We start from the raw sequence: 14,648 nt of genomic DNA, 5'->3' as shown, positions 1-14,648 counted from the left end.
GTGGTGTGATGGTGCTTTGCTGGTGACACTGTCAGTGACTTTTTTAGAATTCAAAGCACACTTAACCAACATGGCTACAACAGCATTCTGAAACAATACGCCATCCCATCTGGTTTGCGCTTAGTGGGACTATAAGCTTCATTAAATAGTACCCGCAAAACACCAGTCTCAACATCAACAGTGAAGAAGCGACTCCGGAATGCTGGCCTTCTAGGCAGAGTTTCTCTGTCCAACGTCTGTGTTTTTTTCCCATCTTTCTTTTTATTGGCCAGTCTGAGATACGGCGTTTTCTTTGCAACTCTGCCTAGAAGGCCAGCATCCCGGAGTTGCCACTTCACTGTTGACATTGAGACTGGTATTTTGCGGGTACTATTTAATGAAAGTGCCAGTTGAGGACTTGTGAGGCGGCCGTTTCTCAAACTAGACACTCTCATGTACTTATCCTCTTGCTCAGTTGTGCACCGGGGCCTCCCACTTCTCTTTCTATTCTGGTTAGAGACAGTTTGCGCTGTTCTGTGAAGGGAGTAGTACACAGCATTGTACCAGATCTTCAGTTCTTTGGCAATTTCTCGCATGGAATAGCCTTCATCACTGTCAAACGCTCCCTAAAACACTTCTGCGAGCAGGCCTTTCTAATGGACCTGTCTGGGATATCCTGGAATGACATTGACCTCATCCCGTCAGTAGATGATGCCTGGCTATTCTTTAAAAGTGCCTTCCTCACCATCTTAAATAAGCATGCCCCATTCAAAAATGTAGAACTAGGAATAGATATAGTCCTTGGTTCACCCCAGACCTGTCTGCCCTTGACCAGCACAAAAACATCCTGTAGCGTTCTGCATTAGCATCAATGAGTCGCTTCTTCACTGTTGACATTGAGACTGGTGTTTTGTGGGTACTATTTAATGAAGCTTATAGTCCCACCCCGTGATATGCATCTTTTCAGGGAAGTTAGGAACAAATATACACAGGCAGTTAGGAAAGCTAAGGCTAGCTTTTTCAAACAGAAATTTGCATCCTGAAGTACTAACTCAAAAATGTTCTGGGACACTGTAAAGTCCAAGGAGAATAAGAGCATCAACTACCAGCTGCCCACTGCTCTGAGGCTAGGAAACTCTGTCACCACCGATAAATCCACTATAATTGAGAATTTCAAAAAGCATTTCTCTACGGCTGGCCATGCTTTCCACCTGGCTGCCCCTACCCTGGTCAACTGCCCAGCACCCTCCACAGCAATCCGCCAAAGCCCCACCATTTCTCCTTCACCCAAATCCAGATAGCTGATGTTCTGAAAGAGCTGCAAAATCTGGACCCCTACAAATCAGCCAGGCTAGATAATCTGGACCCTCTCTTTCTAAAATTATCTGCCAAAATTGTTGCAACCCCTATTACTAGCCTGTTCAACCTCTCTTTCGTATCGTCTGAGATTCCCAAAGATTGGAAAGCTGCCGCGGTAATCCCCCTCTTCAAAGGGGGTGACACTCTAGACCCAAACTGCTACAGACCTATATCTATCCTACCCTGTCTTTCTAAGGTCTTCGAAAGCCAAGTTAACAAACAGATTACCGATCATTTCAAATCCCACTGTACCTTCTCCGCTATGCAATCTTGTTTCAGAGCTGGACATGGGTGCACCTCAGCCACGCTCAAGGTTCTAAACGACATCATAACCGCCATCGATAAGAGACATTACTGTGCAGCCGTATTCATCGACCTGGCCAAGGCTTTCAACTCTGTCAAGCACCACATTCTTATTGGCAGATTCGACAGCCTTGGTTTCTCAACTGATAGCCTCGCCTGGTTTACCAACTACTTCTCAGACAGAGTTCAGTGTGTCAAATCGGAGGGCCTGTTGTCCAAACCTCTGGCAGTCTCTATGGGGGTGCCACAGGGTTCAATCCTCGGGCCGACTCTCTTCTCTGTATACATCAATGACGTTGCTCTTGCTGCTGGTGATCCTCTGATACACCTCCACACAGACGACACCATTCTGTATACTTCTGGCCCCTCTTTGGACACTGTGTTAACTAACCTCCGGACGAGCTTCAATGCCGTACAACTCTCCTTCCGTGGCCTCCAACTGCTCTTCAATGCAAGTAAAACTAAATGCATGCTATTCAACCGATCACTGCCCGCACCTGCTCGCCCGTCCAGCATCACTACTCTGGACGGCTCTGACTTAGAATACGTGGACAACTACAAATACCTGGGTGTCTGGTTAAACTGTAAACTCTCCTTCCAAACTCACATTAAGCATCTCCAATCCAAAATTAAATCTAGAATCGGCTTCCTATATCGCAACAAAGCATCCTTCACTCATGCTGCCAAACATACCCTCATAAAACTGACCATCCTACCGATCCTCGACTTCGGTGATGTCATCTATAAAATAGCCTCCAACACTCTACTCAACAAACTGGATGCAGTCTATCACAGTGCCATCCGTTTTGTCACCAAAGCCCCATACACTACCCACCATTGCGACCTGTAGGCTCTCGTTGGTTGGCCCCCGCTTCATACTCGTCGCCAAACCCACTGGCTACCAGTTATCTACAAGTCTCTGCTAGGTAAAGCCCCACCTTATCTCAGCTCACTGGTCACCATAGCAGCACCCACTCATAGCACGCGCTCCAGCAGGTATATCTCATTGGTCACCCCCAAAGCCAATTCCTCTTTTGGTTGTCTTTCCTTCCAGTTCTCTGCTGCCATTGACTGGAATGAACTGCAAACATCTCTGAAGCTGGAGACTCATGTCTCCTTCACTAGCTTTAAGTGTCAGCTGTCAGAGCAGCTCACAGATCACTGCACCTGTACATAGCCCATCTGTAAACAGCCCATCTATCTACCTACCTCATCCCCATACTGTATTTATTTATTTATCTTGCTCCTTTGCACCCCAGTATCTCTACTTGCACATTCATCTTATGCACATCTACCATTTCAGTGTTTAATTTCTATATTGTAATCACTTCGCCACCATGGCCTATTTATTTCCTTATCTTACCTCATTTGCACTCACTGTATATAGACTTTGTTTTTTGTTCTACTGTATTATTGACTATGTTTTGTTTATTCCATGTATAACTCTGTGTTGTTGTATGTGTCGAATTGCTGTGCTTTATCTTGTCCAGGTCGCAGTTGCAAATGAGAACTTGTTGTCAACTAGCCTACCTGGTTACATAAAGGTGAAATCAATTTTAAAAAATGTATTTAAAAAAACATGCCATTGAAACACAGGAGTGATGGTTGCTGATTACGGGCCTCTGTACACCTTTATAGATATTCCATTAAAAATCTGCCGTTTCCAGCTACAACAGTCATTTACAACATTAACAATGTCTACACTGTATAAAGTATTTAGACCCCTTGACTTATTCCAAATTTTGTTATGTTACAGCCTTATTCTAAAATGGATCAAATCTATTTTTTTTATCTGCTTCAATCTACACACAATATGCCATAATGACATTTTTGCAAATGTATTAAAAATTAATTGAAATATCACATTTACATCTACCCTTTACTCAGTACTCTGTTGACGCACCTTTTGCAGCGATTACAGCCTCGAGTCTTCTTGGGTATGAAGTTACAAGCTTGGCACACCTGTATTTGGGGAGTTTCTCCCATTCTTCACTGCAGATCCTCTCAAGCATTGTCAGGTTAGATGGGGAGCGTTGCTGCACAGCTATTTTCATGTCTCTCTAGAGATGTTTGATCGGGTTCAATTCCGGGGTCTGGCTGGGCCACTCAAGGACATTCAGAGACTTGTCCCGAAGCCACACCTGTGTTGTCTTGGCTGTGTGGGGTCGTTGCCCTGTTGGAATGTGAACCTTATCCCCAGTCTGAGGTCCTGAGCGCTCTGGAGCAGGTTTTCATCAAGGGTCTCTCTGTAATTTGTGCTGTTCATCTTTCCCTCGATTCTGACTAGTCTCCCAGTCCCTGCCGCTGAAAAACATTCCCACCGCATGATGCTGCCACCACCATGCTTCACCATAGGGATGGTGTCAGGATTCCTCCAGACGTGACACTTGGCATTCAGGCCAAAGAGTTCAATCTTGGTGTCATCAGACCAGAATATCTTAGGTGCTCTTTGGCAACTCCAAGTGGGCTGCCATGTGCCATAAAGTCCTGATTGGTGGAATGCTGCAGAGATGTTTGTCCTTCTGGAAGGTTCTCCCATCTCCACAGAGGAACTCTGGAGCTCTGCTAGAGTGACCATCGTGTTCTTGGTCACCTCCCTGACCAAGGCTGTTCTCCCCTGATAGCTCAGTTTGGCCAGCCGGCCAGCTCTAGAAAGAGTATTGGTGGTTCCAAACGTCTTCCATTTAAGAATGATGGAGGCCACTGTGTTCTTGGGGACCCTTAAATGCTGCAGATTTATTTTGGTACCCTTCCCCAGATCTGTGCCTTGACACAATCCTGTCTCGGAGCTCTACGGACAATTCCTTCGACCTCATGGCTTGGTTTTTGCTCTGACATGCACTGTCAACTTGGGGACCTTATATAGACAGGTGTGTGCCTTTCCAAATCATGTCCAATCAATTGAATTTACCACAGGTCGACTCCAATCAAGTTGTAGAAACATGTCAAGGATGATCAATGGAAACAGGATGCACCTGAGCTCAATTTCGATTCTCATAGCAACGGGTCTGAAAACTTCTGTAAATAAGGTATTTCTGTTTTTTAATACATTTGCAAAAAAATTTAAAAACCTGTTTTCACTTTGTCATTATGGGGTATTGTGTCTAGATTGATGAGGAAAAACAATAATTTAATCAATTTAAGAACAAGGCTCTCATGTAAAATGTGGAAAAAGTCATGGGGTCTGAATACTTTCCGAATGCACTATATGTATAATATTTGCTCTATCCTGCTGAGAAAAACAAAGCCGATTGATGGTAGTAGACGCTAATAATAAGATGCTTAACTGTAACTAGCAGAGGCATTCAATAGAGATCTAATCTGGTCTTTTGGGATGACAGGGCTTTAAAAGATGACTAAAATGACACCGCCCTCTGTATCCTGTAATCAAGGTATTACATGGAGCAGGTGGACTGGATTGCTTTAATCAACTGGATTACACTGCTGCATCACATCCAAAAGTAACATGACCCAGCATTGGAGAAGCCTGGGAATCACGCTCTATTGTGAAATACAACAAGGTATACCAGCCCTCTTGTTTATGAGTCATCACTATCTGCCCATGGCATAAACTTGTGGGCTTTGTTTAACACTTTAACCACAAATCCAATTTTAACCATTTAGCAACTATACACCGCTAACAAAAACCCTTACCCTACTACTATCCAGATGAAGAGTAAATTGTTATAGTTCAAGTGTAAAATAGCTTTATTCGCTATGTTGACCCATTTGTCACTTTTTGCATGTCCATATTGTGGCTCTCATCTTACATGCCCTCCTGCCAGGCTCCTGCTCCTCATCCTCCATGTTGGAATTATTGCTGTCAGAGGAGTGGGTGCCTGGGTGGCTGGAGCCAGGGTGGTGGGAATCCCTCCATCTTTGTCTTAAGAGGTTGCCTTGGAAATAATTCTCTGTGCCTGAGGGGAGAGAATTGACATTTCTGAGGGAAGCACTCTGTAATGTTTTTTTTTCTTGGTTTATAGCAAAGAATGCATAAACATTTTATTTGTGTATGTAAACATGTTACATAACTGGCTAATATGGCAAAAGTAGCAGTAGCACAATCCATTGTACTATGCTCAACTACTGTATAAAAGGTCACAATGGCATCTTGTTTGTTGGGGTAAGATTGGTGCCCTTGAATTGATTGATTTGCAGGATTAAATTGCATGGTAATTTGACAGAGAGTGGAATGATGTAGGTCAGGTCTCACCAAGTAACATGTATGTAAACAAATGATGCAAGGCAAGCCTCTTGAGTTTCCAGTAATTGTGTCAGGTTGCCAAGTGCCAACCTACTTGTAAAGAGTCCACAGTGCTGTAGGTGGTGCAGGATGAGTCTCTCATAGGCATTCTCTGATGTCCTCTTAGAATAAATCAGATGAAGCTTGCATTTAGCAGGCTAGGTGATAGACTACTGCAATTATTGTAATCATTTTGTAAAAATACTGTAAATATGTGAGTAACCGTAAAACATCTGGGGACGGTTTCCCAAAAGCATCTCATGGCTAAATGAATCGTTAGAAGCTTTGTTGGAGCATCGTTAAATCTCCGAGACATTCTCAAATCCATCGCTATTAACGTTGCACTTGAAAACGCTCGTAATCTAGCGCCTGCCTCAGACTATTCGTAGAACAGCTAAACATGAAATCACATGATTTACCCATCTCTCTGTGACCGCTGATAACTTCTGACCAAAGTTGACTAGAAAAACAAAGTTGTGTCTTTGCAATTAATCAAAACAAGCAACCGAGATGATGCATTAACATATAAACAGTTGGCTATAGGCTTATTTTAATCATATTGAAATAAATGTAATGTTCAATCAATTTAGTTATATTTTATACTTTTAGGCTAAGGTCTGTAATTGGTCTCAATATATGATGTGTAGTCTAACGTGTGCAATGATGTGGCAAATCGGTGATTCGGTGCATTTGGGGGGGGGGGGGGGGGGGGGTAAGCATTAGAATAAGCCACCTCAATATTTAGAGACGTAGGTAGTTATATCTCTCTAGGAACTGATCCCTCGTCAGTTTTGTGAAATAATGATAATGTTAAGGAAAGATTTGAATGGAGGAAGCTGATCCGAGAGCAGCGCTCCCTTTCTTTCTATCCTATCAGGATCGACACATCATGCTCCATTATGCATAATTAAAACACGAAATTCCAACGCTATCGGGAAACCGGGTCCTGACTAGTAACGTTATAAGTACAATCTTACCTGATCAAAACAACAATCACGTTTGTGTTTTGTTGGCATAGGATACTTTGTAATAAAAATAATGTAGCCTATGGCTTCAAATATTGTACAACGCCTCATGTTAAAATGTTTCTCATCTAACTAACTAGCTATAGTACTGACCAGTATCTCGGTGTCTGTCTTCAATGCTGGGCACATCCTGGGTGGAACTGAAAAATAGAATTCCCACAGAAGTTAGTATTCACGCGTTGCTTGCTAAGTTAGCTAACATTACTTAGCTAGGAACAGAACTTTAGACCAACAACAACAAGTGGTAACTGGTTACAGCTTCTCAGATATTATCACATATTATTGAACATTCCTAACAGCAAATAACGTTAGACAAAACCCCAAACCTTTGAATGAAAAACACGTCTTGACTTGCAAGAAAAGTGTGGGTGAACTTCATAGCTAGCTAGGTCACTTGATTAGTAGCAGCTAGCAAAAAAATAACTTTCACTACAATGTTGCTTAGCAACTAATGTTCCGTGCACCGTTGCCATGGGATCAGGGGTGCGTGCAGTACGACAGAACGGTATTGAATGTTTAATTCAACGGAAACGATACTGTACTGAACGACCAGTTTGATACCGATGTGACTATGGTGGCCAGAGAGAGATTGTATGGTGGGCTGTGTGCTGCACGAGTTTTGCGATTTCAAGTGATCACACCCACCAAACGGGAGCAAACGCACCTCAAACCGTCACACAACGTAGCACACGTTGAAATGAACTGAACGCACCCCGGTTGTCTTGTTTGTAGCTTTGCTTTGATCGTGGTGGCGGCAATACCTAGCTTGCTACTGCAAGATCAGGATAGCGTGCAGTGTTCACCTTTTGTTTTCAGCACGGGCATGGGTAGAGCACACGAAGGTAGCTTTCTAGCTGCAACTTGCATTATCTAAAAAAAATATTCAATACAGTTGTTACAGGTTTTTCTCAACGAGCGATTAACAGTTGCTGTTGATGAGATATTCTGGGCAGTTGAATAAAACGCAAACTGAGTACCAGGAAGAACTTTCCCCTTCAAAGGAGGAAAACGACTGTCTGCAAAGGCTGCTTGAAGTCGCTGTTATTAAACCTGAGATCAGGCTACACATAGCAGGTTCGTTAGTTTGTCTAGTTCGACTACTCTACAAAATGTACAGTATTTATTGGGCGACTCATATCAGCTTTTGTGTTTTCAATGTTAATGCTGTGTATTGTGTTTTGTGATTGCAGTCTACCCTAGGCGACTCATGACGTTAACATTGTCATTTCATCCAGACCTCCAGCAGCTCACTCTCCATGGTGATCAGGAGGTTCCCCCTGATCAGCAGCACTGTGTGCAAGAGTGGAGCCCGAGTCTGGGACAGGAGGACCAAGAGCCTACACATATTACAGAGGAACGTGGGGAGCTCAGGACCAGTCAGTGGGAAGAGCAGCTTCCAAAGCTGGAAGATGATACCAAATACTCCATATTCACTCCTGTCTGTGTGAAAAGTGACTGTGATGAGAACCTAATTCTGCACTCATATCTTTATCGTGGTCAACATTAAGTTAATGAAGAAAGGGTATCTCTCCCCAGCACCTCAACTAAATAGATCCATACAGAACCTTATGAAGAGGACTACATAGTATCAGAACAAACCAGTGACTGTCATTCTCTTGCTGCAGTAATCCAGACTGTTCTGCAGTCAATGGGGTGGAAAGTTATTAAGTCCCTCAGTCAGGTTTTAAGCCCGGCAAATCAAATATAACATGGACAGTAAAAAGACAAAGCTCCTGTGTCAATAATAAGGGTATGAATTCTACAGTCATCCAATCTGAAATCACCCAGTCAACGTCATAATGCTTCTTGTCATTGTAAGGTGTGTGGCATGTCTTTTCGTTACATGTGTTCTTTAGTGAATCATGTGAAAATTCATACAATGGATATAGAATATCCTTGTGGTGTGTGTGAAAAATGCATTGAGTCCTCGGAAAGTATGAAAGATCACCTGCAAATGCACCTTACAGCGAAGTTTACGTGTAACATTTGTCGTAAATGTTTTGTAAGGAATTGAAAGCTGACAGTGCACACAAGGACTCATTCAGTACTTGTTCCCATCTTAGAGTGCACATGAGGCCTCATACAAGGGAGAAATCATATGTCTGCCCTGATTGTGGCATAGGCTTGTTTCAGAGTGAACATCTGAAAGCAACACAAGGATCCACACAGGTGAAAAACCATACCATTGCTGTTTTTGTGACAAATGTTTGAGGACTGGCACTAATCTGACGGGTCACATGAGGACTCACAGGGGAGTAACCATATACGATGCATTCGGAAAGTATTCAGACCCCTTGACTTTTTCCACATTTTGTTATGTTACAACCTTATTCTAAAATGGATTAAATTCCTTCGACCTCACGGCTTTGTTTTTTCTCTGACATGCACTGCCAACTGTGGAACCTTACATAGCAGGTGTGTGCCTTTCCAAATCATGTCCAATCAATTGAAATATATTTTTGTTGTTACTGCAAGTGGTCATAAAATTCCAAATCAAAAAGCTAAATTATCCTTTGTATGACCTTAAAACAATTCCATATAGCTTAGTAGAACCCCCTGAGCAGGTTTGTGATAATGTTAGTCTATTTAACCTTTATTGTATGGAAGTTTATAGAAAAATAACACCGGTTTTACACGTACATAGCTATGTCGTTTGTCTGAATTTCCTATTGTAGGCTTACGGGTTTTCTACATCTCAGGTCCTTCCTTTCTACTTGCCTCCAGACATCCTCTGTCAACAGTCAGTCTCTGGAGAGGTTCCCCCTGAGCAGCAGCACTGTGTGCAGTAGTGGAGCCCCAGCCTGGGACAGGAAGACCCAGAGCCTACACAGATAAAGGAAGAACTCGGAACCAGTCAGTGTGAAGAGCAGCCTCAAGAACTGGAAGATGATACCAAAGACTCCATGTTCTTTCCTGCCTTTATGGAATATGACTGTGAGGATCCAACTCTGCACTCCAATCTTTATCATGCCCAAAATGATGGAAAAGAAGAGTCTCTACCTATCACCTCAACTGCACAAACAGAAACTGGTGGAGATTACTACAGAGTATCAGAACCAACTAGTGATTCTCAGCCCATCTCTGCAGGGAATCCATACTGTTCAGCAGCTCAAGAGTAAAAACGTGGATAGGATGGTAATTGGAGGACCTCAGGTTAAGCCAGTAAAATCAAAGAAAACATGGACAGTAAAGACAAAGCTCCCGTATAAACACTAAGGGTAAGAAATCCACAGTGTTGCCCAATCTGAAATCACCCAGGCAAAATGACAATGCACTTTGCCATAGAAGTGTGTAGAAAGTAGTGTATGGAAAATCTTTCCACTACATGGGTTCATTAATGAAACGTGCAAACTCATACGAAGGAGAAATAACCTATTTGTGGTATGTGGGAAATGTTTTTGGGCCACAGAAAGTATGAAACATCACATCAAAACTCACATTGCAGATATGATGTTTGTAGTAACTGATTCATTAGCAATAGGGATCTGACTGTGCACATGAGAAGCCACACTGAGCAGGAAGCGTATCAATGTTCTGTAATAAAAGTCACAATGGGGAAAATGTGTAAGAGTGCAATGATTGGAGTAAATATTTAATTGACAGGGGCTGCATGAACTTCCAAAAGGCCCACACAGGCCACTGTCAACTATTTTGCTCAGTGGTGGTCAGTGCCGTTTAAGATGAGGGAGGATGATAATTTTTTTAGGAGCATGGCCTTGTTTATATTACAGCGTATTGGACGACTGTCATTCATATTTCATTCACCCAGCATCCAATGTAACATCGATAGGTTTAGGCTACTAAATGATACTCAAATTTTCCCTGTACCCATCATTTCATTGCTAAAACAAAGCTTATGACTTAAAGTTTACAACGTTTGTGCACTGGTCGAGATAATTTTAAGCAATCAAGGTAAGGCACAGTGACACATTCAATACCGCCTTGCACACTCTTGCCTGCATCTAGCTGATCTAGGGTGTAATCATTAGTCCCAACAGTTGGAAACATAAGTTTCTATTGGACAAATTCACGTATGTTTATCCCCGTTTTATCAGAATTGAAGGAATGAATACACCCCTGATCACACCGAAACACAGTTCACTTTCATAGAAGCCACATAAAAACAGCATGATCACGTAGCTCATTGTGTATATCATTCCTTCTCGCAACTATCTACGTGCTCTCCTCTCACTTTCTCCCTTTGCCTGTGGGCTTCAGTGCACAACACATCAGCTGTCTGTGACCAGGCAAAAAAAAACGTTCCAAGCCAAACCTTCATATCAAGACCGCTAACCACTACACACAGCCTACATGGTTGTCACGTCATAGTCAACATACCAGGACTAACACATTAGTAAACTATCATTCAGTACAGTCAGAAATCAGTTTAGAAGTTACACCGGCACACCCTGGTGGCAATAAATTACTAAAACCAAAAGCTTACCTTGAAGTTCCAGTGTTGGATTGCCATAGCAAGCTAGCTAACATCGCATCCCTCTCTGTTTGAGATGGGTGTTTGAGTAGGCTAAACTTGCTAGCTGCATTCACTAGCTAAGTAAAAAATATATACAACCTAAAATAGCTAGCTCTCTCGCTTCTCAATTTTGGAAGAAATTAATTTGTTCAAAACTGTTCAACTATTGTCTTTCTCTTTGAGTCAACTACTCACCACATTTATGCACTACAGCGCTAGCTAGCTGTACCTTATGCTTTCAGTGCTAGATTCATTCTCTGATCCATTGATTGGGTGGACAACATGTCAGTTCATGCTGCAAGAGCTCTGATAATTTCCAGAGGACATCCTCTAACCTGTCACAATTACTGTGTAATCTATGGAAGTGGGTGAGAACCATGAGCCTCCTAGGTTTTGTATTGAAGTCAATGTACCCAGGAGGATAGAAGCTAGCTGTCCTCCAGCTACACCATGGTGCTGCTGAGGCTACTGTAGATCTTCCTTGAAAAACAATGTTTTCATCAACTATTTGGTGACCTGTGACTATATTTAGTAGTTGTATCTAAAAAGGATAACTTTTAATGTTTCACAATTTTTTATGAAACTCACTGAGGATGGTCCTCCCCTGGTTTCTCACCTAGATCAGTGTAGTCTTAATGCTGGATGAGAGGAGTAACTTGCAACCTGTGAGGCCTAAAATTGTTTGTGAAGTTATTCTAATATGGTGGGGAGGAAAGGAAGTAAGCTACTTATGCTCACTGACATACCTGTGCGCCTGTCATGGATGTAAAAAATATTTAAAGTAATAAATCAGACAGTAACCCTCAAAAGCCATTAATATATAAACATTTTTAATTTCCATATGTACTTGGAAGCTAACAGGCTGACCACACCGCTTGCGTCGCGTTGCAAAATACATTTAGAAATCTATATTATTCAATTATCACCTGCGTTGCCAAGGGCTAAAAAAGAAGTCAGTTCTATTTGTGACGCAGATCACGCTGCAAGTCCTGCCTCTCCCATCTCCTCATTGGTTTATAGAAGCAGGTACCCACCCACGTGGGTGACAAAGACGAACGAGGTCAGTGGCGGTAATACACCTAATTTATGAAAGTTGCCAATCGCAATATAAAGTCAAGAGAAGAAAAAGCCTGGAAGGAGAGATGACTAGAAACGATTCGGTTGACCGCTTTATGTGTAGATTAATTGGCGGAGTAGAGGACCTTGTGCATTTCTTGTAAAATAACAACGCAATGTTTATATCCCTGGACAAATTAGCTAGCAACAGCAAGCTAGCTAAATAGGACAAATTGGCTAGCTAGCTAGCGAAATTGCCATAAAAGTTTAATGCTTTTCGACCTGTCCCCAAATTAATGTAATTGGTTCAGAGTTTGTTTTGATATTTTAACCTGTGTGTCATGATCGAGTTTGGTGTGGGGGGCCAAAATAAATGTATGCACAAAGGCGCATATTATTTGGGTTTGGAGGACCGCTCCTGTCATGCAGGTTCAGGTATCCTATACAGGACAATTGTACATTCTAAAAACAGAGAAACTGCATTACACCAGTGTTTGTGGTAATACATCTGAAAAAGGAAAAAAAAGTTACTGCGATTTCAAGTATGTTTTATTCAGTTGAGATTTGTTGAGTTATACTTTAATGCCCATGAAATATAATAAACCCAATTGTTCACTTCCAGGTAAATCAGGCTTAAATGTCTTTCTGTAAATGTGCAATAAGTTGCTGTTCCAACTGAAGAAACTGTTGGTCAGGCAGCAGATACCTCTGAATGATGGCCATCACATCTTTTTCAGTGCTGTGTTCAAAGTCATGTCTGTTCTTGAATGGTAAATGTCCAGCCAGCTCACACAGAGCCACATTGAAGGCAGATTCATCTTTGGCACCAAAGCAGGACCTCCTAGGCCACACGACAATGCGCACACCACGCCTGGCACGCACATCAGACTTCCCAGGTGGGCAGCCTCGAGTGAAAAACAGGTTGTGTGCCTTGTTCCTCTCCACCAATGTGTTTGTGACCTGACTAATGGCACAGACAACTTTCTCAAGGTCATCCATTTCAGCGTAGAACATAAAGCCGATGGGGAAGTCTCTCAGACGGTAAAATCCCTTTTCTGGCACTAAGGGTTGGGTTGAAGCAGTTTCTAAGTTTAGCTCCTGCTTCATGTAGTATCCATGAAGGTGGAGATGATTGACAGATGCAAACGCACCAAGACTATTGAATCCCACCCGGAAGCCCGGGTCAGAACTCAGCAGCACAGATTCGATTCCGATTTGGATGGCAGCGGGGGTCAGGACCTGTGGTGAACACTGGGTGGGCTCTGGAACTAATAAACAGTGACCAAATTCCAATGGGCTAACATTGACCATCACCATAATTCTACAGAGTTCATCACCTTTGGGTTGGGACGTAGGCTCAATTTGCTTACTCATCTCAAAAATGACTTCCTCTGGATTGATTTTGTTGAAGTTGAACTGCTTGGTGTCAAAGTTTTGTTTGATGCTTAATATTTCCTGAGGCTGTCTTCGCTCTATCCCTCTTTGAATATTCAGTTGGGCCACATACCGAGCCGGCCCAGGTAAAATTATTGTCTCTAAGTCGCCCAGGTGATAACGGAATAGCCCCCTCTCCATCCTGTCAGTCCATCCGGCTTGAATTGTCGTGTCAAATTTAGACATCGAGGCAGTTCGGTCACCACATCCAGACCAGCAAACATGGTCAGCAAAATCTCGGTTACAGTAGACGAAACGTGTTGGCGATTTGCCGTCCTCCATTGGTCTGCAATAAATATTAGCACCGGTAGCTACCCAGACGTTACGTGGCACGATGTATCTCGTTTCAACAATGAGATGAATGGCATGGAGTGACAACGCCGAGTCTTATCTCAAGTTAAATAGCATGTAGCTAACTCACCGTTATCTGAATCAGCAGCGTAGAAAATAAATTAAATTTCTGTTGAGTTTATGTAAAAATCGATATCTAACCGCTAATCTATAAGTAGTTTAACCACGTTATTTACCACAACTATCAGGAAGCAACTAAAAACATGGCATATTTTATCAGCGTCTGCGCAACAACACTAAAAAGTACTTCCGGATCTCAGAATTTCTGAATTTTCTAAATAAAAGTTTTCCACGTAATAGTAGAAAAGTGTCAATGATTTGTATTTATTCAGGATTTATACAAATAATTGAAGGAAAAAATACGTAAACTGTAAGTCGATGTGGATAGGATCCATCTTCTCTCTGCTTTTCTTCTGCGTCAGCG

General features: G+C 42.4%; 2 protein-coding genes across 7 annotated transcripts in view; both read right to left on the bottom strand.

Moving 5' to 3' along the window:
* agbl2 (AGBL carboxypeptidase 2) overlaps nt 1–14,635 on the bottom strand; it is a 27,989-nt gene extending 13,354 nt beyond the window's left edge. For 3 of the 6 annotated variants that reach the window (XM_020480945.2, XM_020480948.2, XM_020480949.2), the window contains exons 1-4: nt 7,236–7,418; nt 7,003–7,049; nt 5,940–6,006; nt 5,412–5,558 (exon numbers count right to left, since the gene is read on the bottom strand). In XM_020480945.2, coding sequence (XP_020336534.1) covers nt 5,412–5,558; nt 5,940–6,006; nt 7,003–7,038 — 250 coding nt within the window. In that variant the 5' untranslated portion in view covers nt 7,039–7,049; nt 7,236–7,418. Of the gene's footprint in view, nt 1–5,411; nt 5,559–5,939; nt 6,007–7,002; nt 7,050–7,235; nt 7,478–14,294 lie in introns of those variants that run through there. The other 3 variants (XM_020480946.2, XM_031822924.1, XM_020480947.2) reach the window with 3 other exon arrangements.
* On the bottom strand, nt 12,971–14,648 carry gdpgp1 (GDP-D-glucose phosphorylase 1). The gene has a single exon (XM_020480951.2). The coding sequence runs from the start codon at nt 14,153–14,155 to the stop codon at nt 13,073–13,075; it is 1,083 nt and encodes a 360-aa protein (XP_020336540.1). The 5' UTR covers nt 14,156–14,648; the 3' UTR covers nt 12,971–13,072.

The sequence above is a fragment of the Oncorhynchus kisutch genome, linkage group LG4 (assembly GCF_002021735.2).
Source record: "Oncorhynchus kisutch isolate 150728-3 linkage group LG4, Okis_V2, whole genome shotgun sequence".
Lineage (NCBI taxonomy): Eukaryota > Metazoa > Chordata > Actinopteri > Salmoniformes > Salmonidae > Oncorhynchus > Oncorhynchus kisutch.
This window is presented reverse-complemented; position numbering and strand designations above follow the sequence as displayed.